The 9,803-nt window shown below is 44.2% G+C and overlaps 1 protein-coding gene across 3 annotated transcripts in view; it reads left to right on the top strand.

Moving 5' to 3' along the window:
- The first annotated feature begins 4,228 nt into the window (after positions 1-4,228).
- The window catches only part of LDAH (lipid droplet associated hydrolase), a 230,253-nt gene continuing 224,678 nt past the window's right edge, over positions 4,229-9,803 (top strand). For all 3 annotated transcript variants that reach the window (XM_050950949.1, XM_050950950.1, XM_050950947.1), the window contains exon 1: positions 4,229-4,333. In XM_050950949.1, coding sequence (XP_050806906.1) covers positions 4,303-4,333 — 31 coding nt within the window. In that variant the 5' untranslated portion in view covers positions 4,229-4,302. The remainder of the gene's footprint in view (positions 4,334-9,803) is intronic.

Raw genomic sequence — 9,803 nt, 5'->3', positions numbered from 1 at the left:
GCAGTGATAGAATAAACTGCAGGTTCAAATCAAGTCTTTGGAGTACATCCCCAGCTGGGATGGGTCATTCAGTCCTTTGTGTAGAGCTTCCATTTGTAGCAAAGTCCCTCCAGAGGTAAGAAGCAGGACTGAAGATCAGATGGAGATGAGGCATCAGCCTTTTATAGTCTTTTTCAGGGGTAAGAACACCTCTTTGTTCATACTGTGGAAAATTACAGCAAAATGAAGTCTGGAGTCACATGGGCAAGTTCCTGCATACTTTGCTGAGTTACAAGGTGTATCTGCCTTCTCTCAATGGGTCAATTGTATAGCTGATGGTCCTTAATGGGCCATCAAGCAAGCTAGGCAGAGCTAACACCAACTTGTCTGGGATGTCACCCAGAAGCATAGCATAAGTTTGAAGTACAAACAGTATAGAGCCAATATTCATAACTTCAACTACAAAAATGATATATGCATACAGACAGCATAATCATAACCAGCAACCTATAACCTGGTCTTAGACATCTCATTTGACCCCCTTTATACAAGATTTGTTGCCACTACAGGACTTTGGTTGCAACCATGTTCTATATGGTCCCAGATTATGTCAATAATGTCACAACCAGGATATTGGCTGCCTGTGTACACTGAGTTTTTGGCCTCAGGAGTGGAGTAGCAGGGTCAGAATCAAGCAGGATCAGGCTACCAGGAAGTCAGAGTCAAGCACCAAGTTGCAGGCAGCAGGCAAATAGAGTCAGGGACAAACCAGGATCAGAAGCTAGAGTCTAAGGTCTACTGCAAAGCAAGATCTGGAGTAGAAGCGAGCAGGCAGTCTGCATTATTGCTCAGACATGACCACTCTCTGGTTTCCTGGTTTATATACCAGCATAAGTGAATCAGTGGGCCATGCAAGCGCCACCACTGAGGCCCTGCTGGGTGGAACTTCCTGCAGACCCTAGTTTCACAGCGTCCTCCAGCAGAAATCCACTCTAGGCTTCCAGTGGTAATGCAGAAGTGTTCACTTTTCCTCCCCTCCTCATAGCTTAGGTTCTAGTCCTCTGAGGCTTTTACAATATTGATCTTAAGGGAAAAAATGTTGTCCTAGTCAATCACATGACTGATTGGGTGAATAGAAGTGTTTGGAACATATCTAGTTTTTCAATAGTATAGAATTTCACTGTCACACAGGCAGGGATCAGGATTAGAGCCAGAATGGTTGCCAGGAGCTTTACCTCCCTGTGTCCATGCACAGTCACCACAATAACAGTCCGTGAATACAAAAATTTATAACATGAGCAAAGTTAAGCAGCACATGTTCTCAGGATGAACTCCATGGGTGAAATTCACCATTGTGCAGAGGTTCAACATAAAGCTTATTCAACACTTAAGCATTCAACGTGTGACTTAAGCAATGCTTGGGTCTTGTGCTGGCCCTCCAAGTAGAGGTCATGTCAGCACCTGAGCTCAAATCTGCACTTAATCAGAACATCTCTGATGAGAACTCCTGATTGTGGGGAGCACTTCTGCCCACACCCGAACATGATTTATGGTTTCAATCTCACAGTATGATCCTCATTGTTCAGTTTTAGATAACAATGTGTTGGGGCAGGGAAAAAATAATCACTATTTGGATAGTTCTCAAACCTGTTTAAAAGTAGAGTTGTTTTCAAGATATGCAGTAATTCAATGTCCTATTTCATTCTGTAGTTCTCTGTTATTAAATACAGAGCAGTTAAAGTGTGAGTTATTCTAGGGCATGCAGCTGCATGAACAGTCATCTCCAGATATGTTTTATGCTGCTGGGTGCTTTGAAGAACCAAATGTCTCTCCAGTAAGTTTTACCAGCTATTTTCTCATGTGTTTAGTCAGTTCTAGCTAATTCTGTTTGTTGCTCTCCATGTATGTGCACTTTTTTTCCCTTGTCTATGCTGTTTTAAAACTTATTTCCACTCATCTGTGGAGCAAGATTAACAAAGACACTGCCATCTGTTCCTAGACAGAGTTTTCTGTCATACAACTGTTGACATATAAAGGGTATTTTATATTTTAGTTGGACACTAATTGTGCTTTCTTTGGATTAAATATTTTAAACTGAACTATGAAAATAGAGTTAAATATATAGGTCACAGCAATTATTGCATTATTTACATTGCTAAACTACAAACACACGGCCTATGGCCCCCAGGGCCCTGTCCAAAAGAACCCATCTCCCATAGATTTATTTGGTGCTTGGGATACTACCAACAAACTTCTAAAAACTTTTCTGTATGCCACTGTGCCTGTGGTTCATTGCCAGGAAAAATATTCAAGGCCTATTTGTTTGGACGCTAATATTTCTCAAGCCTTCCTTGGTATCGAAGCACATAAAACGTACATATTTAGGGCCTGGTCCCAGTGAAGTAATGCAAAACACTTAGCAAACAAGATTGAATCCTTAAATAACTACACTGTTTTCATAGCATAAATTTTGTTCTATCGTTGTGCTAAATAAATGTGTTCATTTTGGAACCAATCCAATAAAGCACTTAAGCATGTGATTAACTTTAAGCATGTGAATAGTATTACTGGTTTCAATGGAACTATTCACACTTAGATGTAAGCTGTTTTGGCAAGGACCGTCTTTTTGTTCTGTATTTGTGGAGGCCCTGTGGATCAGAGCTTTAAATATTTAAAAATGACAAGCAAATGAAAGTGATATTACATATATTAAAGTTCAAAATTCCCTAACTTTCATTTCAAAATTCCTGGGATTAACCTTAAATTCATGTTAATGTAGAAAAACACACTAAAATATTGTTAGTGCCATTATTTGTATAACATGAAATACTCATTTCAATGCATATTTGTGGTGTACTCACGTACTGATATTGTGTAGAGAAAGCTAATCGTCACTGCGTCAAATTCTGTTTTCTCCATCTAGGTTGCATTTCCCTATTTTTTTTGTGAGACGGTGATAAGAGACAGTGGAGTAGAAAATTCCAGAAGGTTCCAACAACGTATGTTTCTCTGACAGAAACTTTCATTTCTATTTCCCTGTAGAAAAAGTGTTATCTTAAATGAAAAACATGCACTGTCTTTAAATGTGGCCATCATCTGACGATGATCGGAGCATTATTTGGGCAGAGGGTGAAGAGGTAGATGTTGAGTGTGTGCTGGGGACTGAACTAGGGTGGCCAGAGATTTTGTTAAATTAAAAGCACTATCATAGGTTAACTTAATTGGCATCTACGTTTTAGAGTAACAATGCCATGCAATTTTTAAGTCCTGTACCACATTTACAAATTACACCCATGCAATAGCACAGGCTTTTAACTGATAGTGTTTTCAGTGTATATATTTAGCTTTCTGATGACAGTCAAGATTTGTAACCTGAGGACTACAAGATAGTATTTTGATCAGCAAGAGACTAGGGCCCAGGTTGCCCTTTGAACTTTTTGATAAACTGAACTCTCAAAAAAGGAAGCAAAGTAATGCCAGTCATCACACTATGGATTCCAGAAAGGGAAACTTAGTTAATGCTGCTCATAATTCTCAAATTATTGAGATATATTGAGAAATAATAATAAGAAATGATCCCTCATTTGAAGGAATGTTATTATAATCCCAAAATAACTCCAAATTTTGTCTTTTATTGCTAAAAATAATGAACAATGAATAACAAATTACAAAACTGAGGATATATAAGGAGATCCTCATATTAAAGGAAGGAATCCTACAACATTTTAAGTTCCCTGCATGAATTATTTTTGTGTTCCTCTTTTTGAGTCTGTCACATAGTGTTTTTGGGTCTTGACAGCTTAAAAAGTACTGCCAGTCACCCTGGGCCAGGTCCCAGCCAGCCCAGACACCTTCCGGCACTGCTAGTCACTGGAAAGCGGCATGCAGGTTGCACCAGTGGGGTTCCTTTTCCCGTGAGGAGATGCAGGCAGCCAGACCATGCTGCCAAGGGCTCTTTGCAGGGGGGCAGTAGGGTCATGCGTTAGGGTGCCGGTGTTCCTGTGTGGGGTATGCAGGAGGGTGCCAGGTGCTGTCCCTGAGGGCACCCTGCTGCCACCATGGGGGCGCTATCCCAGGGACCGAACGCCAGCTGGCACCCTGGTGCCCGGTGGGGGCAGAGGGAGGCGCTGACGCCATCATGTCCCTGGGCGCTGATCCCGCCCAAAGCCTCCGGAGAGACGCGTCCCGCGGCCGCCACGCTGCGCGCGCCAGGCTCCCCCGCCCCGGTCTCTGAGCTTCCGCTGCCGGGCGGAAGAAGCCGGGACGCACCCTCCTTCCGCCCGGCCCCGCAGACGCTGCTCGGCAGCCGGCGCGTGCAGCCCAATGACCGCGGACATGCGGGGCGCCGGGGAAGGTACGTGCCGGGGGGGCCCGGCCCGGGGCTTTCCATCCCCGCTCGGCTGCTGCCCAGCGCTTTCCTACTAGGGCGGGGCCCTGACCCCGGCCTCCCGTGCCATGCCGGGGGATAATACAATGGGAGGTGCCGGGCAGGGGACTCTGCTGCCTCCAGGGCGGTCAGTGCAGGGCTCCGTCGTTGTGCCAGGGATAACGCTGCTGCTGCTGCTGCTCTCCTGATAGCTGATCAATTCCAGGTCCAGATAATACCCGAAGAACGGCGCGCGCAAAGCACTGCTAGTGCAAAGAGCGACCCTTCTTTGCAGGCTCGTGCTGCATGTAGACTGTTATCATAGCCCAAGAAGCAACACTGCCTTAGCGAATGATGTTGCATGCAGTGTATTCTCATACGACAATAGTACAAGAAAAATACTAATTATAGCAATGTATTGCGTACAATAATAGTGCTGGAATAATACATCGTAGAGTAATATTGTGTACAGTAATTCTTACACGATGATGCAGCTATACTAATTGTAGAATAATACTGCATTAAATTTCTCATGTTATAACAATATTGTAAGAACTAATTTTATGCAGTTAGGCATTCAGGAAAATCGATGTAGTAATGATGTTACCAGTTGTAATATTTTTTCTGTTATATTACTGATTTAAAGGTAAAAATCTCTCAGAATATTTGTTATGTAAGTAGTCTCTTAAATGTACATGATGCCTCTATAAAACAAGAAGAAAAACTCCATGGCCCAAGTCCTTATAAACAAAAGGTGGGACTGACAAAGGGACTTAGGCATTGCAGAGCTGAGCATCACACATCATTTTACTTTTAGATGCCTAGAAAATCACAGGATCAGCACTGAGAGCCACTAAGCCAGCGGTCTCAAACACGCGGGCAGCATTATTTCCTGCGGCCCGCCATAGGTGCTGACTCCACCAGCAGCCAAGCTCCCCTCTCGCCCGACCACTCTGCCTCCCCGCTCCTCTGCCTACCCCCCCAGCTCTTCCTGCCACCAAACAGCTGTTTGGCCGTGCTTAGGACTTTCCAGGAGGGAATCGGGATGCTGCACACTCAGGGGAGGAGGCGGAGAAGAGGCACGGCTGAGGCAGGGATTTGGGGAAGGGGTTGGAATAGGGACAGTAGTTCTCAGCCAGGGGTATGTGTTCCTCTGGGGCTACTCAGAGGTCTTCCAGGGGCTTTCAACTTATCTAGATATTTGCCTACTTTTACAACAGGCTACATAGAAAGCATAGCTAAGATGATATCCCTTGGCCCACGCCGCTTCCCGCAGCCCCCGTTGGCCTGGAACGGCGAACCACGGCCAGTGGGAACTGCAGTCAGCTGAACCTGCTGAGGCTGCAGGTAAACGAACCATACCAGCCTGCCAGCAGATTTCCCTGATGGGCCGTGTGCCAAAGGTTGCCAATCCCTGAATTAGTGCATGAGTCCTGAAGTGGAGGTGAGTTTGCGCTCAAAGAGAAGGGCAGGGAGTGGAACATATAGTAAAAGAAAGAGGGAGGAAGTCTCCAGATAGAGGATAACTGAGAGAGGAGGAATGAAAACTAAGGTTGAGAATGAGGGCCACATTCTCTTTTCTTGAGATAGGAGAGATTGGTTTGCCACCAGGAAAATAATTGCTAATGAAGAGGGGTGGAAGTTAGGCCCAAAGTAAGAGTTAAATTGAAGTGTCTATAACTCTTCAGTATGATAATTGCTTCCCCTCCTGCTACTCCTTGTAAGCCACCATCCCCTCTTAAGACGGAGTGAGAGAAGAATTGTCTTCTGTCCTTTGTGCTCCAAACTTCCTCTCTTAAAGCATTGACCACTCTTTCACTTGGATCTCTCCATCAAACATGCTTTTCTCTGATAGAAACTTTCATTTCTATTTCCCTGTAGAAAAAATGTTATCTTAAATGAAAAACATGCACAGTCTTGAAATGTGGCCATCATATGACGGTGATTGGGGCATTATTTGGGCTGAGGGTGAAGAGGTAGAGGTGTGTGCGTGCTGGGGACTGAACTGGGATGGCCAGAGCTTTGTAGGGTCCCTGTAACGGGAGAAGCCCAGTGGTTGTGCCAAGATATTGGTACTTAAAGGCTCTGCATCAGTGCAGCTGGCTTGATATGCTGGGAAGCTGAGTCATCAGCTTCAAGCATGGATGCCTGGGCTTGAATATATCGCAGGAGCAATGCCTGGGCTTGAATATATCCCAGGAGCAAAGTCCTAGGAGTCGAGAGTCTCGTTGCCAAGGTAGCGACATGTCAACCACTCCCAATGACATTACTGCCTTGAAGTGCGAAGGAAACCCTTCAAGCAACAGTACCTTAGTACAGAAGCACTGAACTACTTTCTACTTCAGGCCACCTGCTCAGCCTCAATATTCCCACATACAGTCTCCCTTTACCCCCACTCGTGGATCATCAGCGCAGATAACTTCTCTCCTCCACCTCTCATATACACTGCCCTCTTCAACTCGTATCCCATTTTCCTCCCATCTCTGGCATACACGTCCCTATTTGTTATCTGTATAGTAGTAGTACCTAAAAGCTGCAGTCATGGACCAAGACCCCATTGTGCTAGATGCTGTGTGCCCTCACAGCTGCACTTGCACATCATGCTTTCTCTTCCCATAATTCCAACACAGATGGTCTCCATGCTTCTCTCAGGGCCTATAGCAACCCCACATGCTCCCTGTCACAGGGTGGCTGGTCCTTCTCTATGAAGTAGGTCCAGCATCCCTGTACCGGAACTGTTCTCCCATTTGGCCAGCTAAGAGGGTGGACTATCACCTGGTGTCTATGGAGTATCAGAGACACAGCTAGTGAATAGAATCAGTGAGGAAAGGGCAGCTGAGAGCTTCCAGAGATTGTATGTTTGGGACCTAGGAGAAGGCTGAAGGTAGGAGAGCAGCAAGAGGGGTTTGCTGAGTGGTGATCCCCAAGTCAGAGAACTAGAGATAGAGGGATGAAGGCAGGAGTAGCTGAGGGAGGTGCCTGCTGGTTCTAAACCGGAGAACTGGAACCGAGGGCCAGAGAGGACTGAATGCAGAGCAGCAGCAGAAGAGTTCACCTGCTGATCTCTCTAGGGGCAGAGAGCTGAATCCGGAGGAACTATGAGAGGGCAGGAGGGGTAAGGGATGCTCCCCTGACAAGGAGGCTCCCCAGCAGAGAAGCTGTGAGGGTTCTCATTGGGAAAAGTGGGGTTGCACTCCAGTCGGAAGGGTGAGGGTGGCTGTTCTGGTACAAGGATAAGGGAGGATTGACAGAGTGTGTGAACATGTTTGAAGATGCCAGTGTGTGATGTATGGGGTGTTACTGGATAAGATGTTGGGTGATCTTAATGACTATTTGCACTGGAGTGAGAAATTAACTATATGTGTTGAGACTTCATTCAGGATTAAATGAACTGTGTCTGGTAATAAACCGTGCTGATGGACTAGAGGATAAGCTTGCATGGAGTTACTGAGAGGGGAAACTGAAGCACAGATGCCTATCAGGCTGTGTTCTGCTACAGAAGGGTGCTCCAGATGGGGCTGCCCAGTCACACTCCTCTCCCATGTTTAGCACTTAAACGTTTAAACCAATTGATTCTGGTACATACTGAGTGTGGGAGGGAAGTAGGAGGGGCATGGTAAGCAGCAAGAATATGCCCATGTTTGAAATGAGTGGAAATTTGTGGGTGGTGGAAGGGGAGTTATTTGAGGTTTATGAGAGGGGTGTTGGATGCGTTTACTGCTTATTTCCTTGCTTTTTATGGTGTATTTGGTTGATATGTGGGATACCACATAATTTGACACCACACACACACACAAAAATAAAATAAAAATGGTTAACTTTTAAGTCTTTCTTCGTAAGTACAGCTCCTCTTGTTGTAGTTGCTGGACTGAAAGATGTGCAGAAAGAAATCCCTTATTTGTCCACAGGCAGTGACAATGTGAGCTTTCCTGCTCTGCTTTGCCAAAGTGCTTTTGTGCCCATTCAAACATTGGCCTCTGCTGAGACTGCCCAAAGAGAACCACTGTTAGGTTTTTTCACATGAACATTTGTTCACAAGAACTGGAGTGAGACCAGCTACTCATTATGGCCCTGATAGTAATGGCTTTATTTCATTCACCGCTGATCTTGGCTGGATGTGAACCAATAATTGAAAGATGAAGAATCTGTATTTGGTTGAAAATCCTCTGAGTGATTCTTGCAAGTTAAGTCTGCAGCCATGTAATGGCATCACATAGCAGCTTGACTGTAACTAGGGTGACCAGACACCAAGTCTGAAAAATCGGGATTGTGTGTGTGTGTGTGTGTGTGTGTGTGTGTGTAATAGGAGCCTATATAAGAAAAAGACCCCACAATTGGGACTGTCCCTATAAAATCGGGACGTCTGGTCACCCTAACTGTAATATAGAAATATCACCAGATAGAGGGGCAGTTACTATATGTGGAAAGGGAGATTGTTAGGGCATAATTCTTATTTCACTTACGCTATTGTAATATGGACTAGATTAAAGGTGCTTCAGTGTAAATGAGAGGAAAACTGGGTAGATAGTAGAAATGACAGTCTCCTCGTGGTGGGTAACTGGATGCACTTATTCCCCTAAATACTATAATCTGTCATCTAGAGACAGTGGAGTCAATGGAGCAATCCTGATTTATGTCAGCGTTTTTCTTTTTCTTTTTTTTTCTTTAAACAGGACCAGCTTAAAGAAAACACCCAAATTTCTTTGCTGACAATATTCAGCAGCCTGGAGCTAAAACCCTGGGCTCATGCAATATTATTACTGAAGATTGTTTCATGGGCAGTTTTTATTAGATACTGATTACAAGTGTTTGGTATAAGTTCTTATCTGCTTAATTGTCTTTCCTTCTAGCATCCATTTTTGCTTCCAAGCTGATACCACAGCATGCATGTGCTATAAAATCAAAGTCCTGCTGTATTAAAACTGTAGCAAAAAAAGGCACCGTAAGCAACAAGACATGTTTCTGGCCTAACAATCCAAAGTAAATTTGTTGCATTCCTTCATTTTTGGTCTGATTTATGGACTGATCCCTCAAATCCTATTCATGTCAGTGGTCCTCATTCATGTCCCATTGGAGTTCTCAAGTGAAATTCCAGTCTCAGTGTAGTCAAAAGGAGTATTGCAATTGACTTTACTGGGTCCAGAATTTCACTGCTCCTATGAGACTTTCTTCTGTGAGTAAGATATTGTAGGATTGGATTATATGTAAACTCTTCAGAACAAGGCAGTTAGAGCAGATTTTGAACTCTCATAACCACTGACTCTCTAGCAAAGCAACTGCAATTTACTGAAGTTTGTAGATTTGTGAGTATTGAGCAATTTAATAAAACAAGGGTAATGCATCCTTTATTTTGACAATCATTAGGTTTAATTATTTAGTTACTATTTCTATTTGCATATTTGCCAAATGTTGATTCACAGGGGTCTGCTGTAATTAAAACATTTGTCAAAATAAGTGA

The sequence above is a fragment of the Gopherus flavomarginatus genome, chromosome 4, assembly GCF_025201925.1.
Source record: "Gopherus flavomarginatus isolate rGopFla2 chromosome 4, rGopFla2.mat.asm, whole genome shotgun sequence".
NCBI lineage: Eukaryota > Metazoa > Chordata > Testudines > Testudinidae > Gopherus > Gopherus flavomarginatus.
Note: the sequence above shows the minus strand (reverse complement) of the source record. Positions and strands in the feature narration are given on the sequence as shown.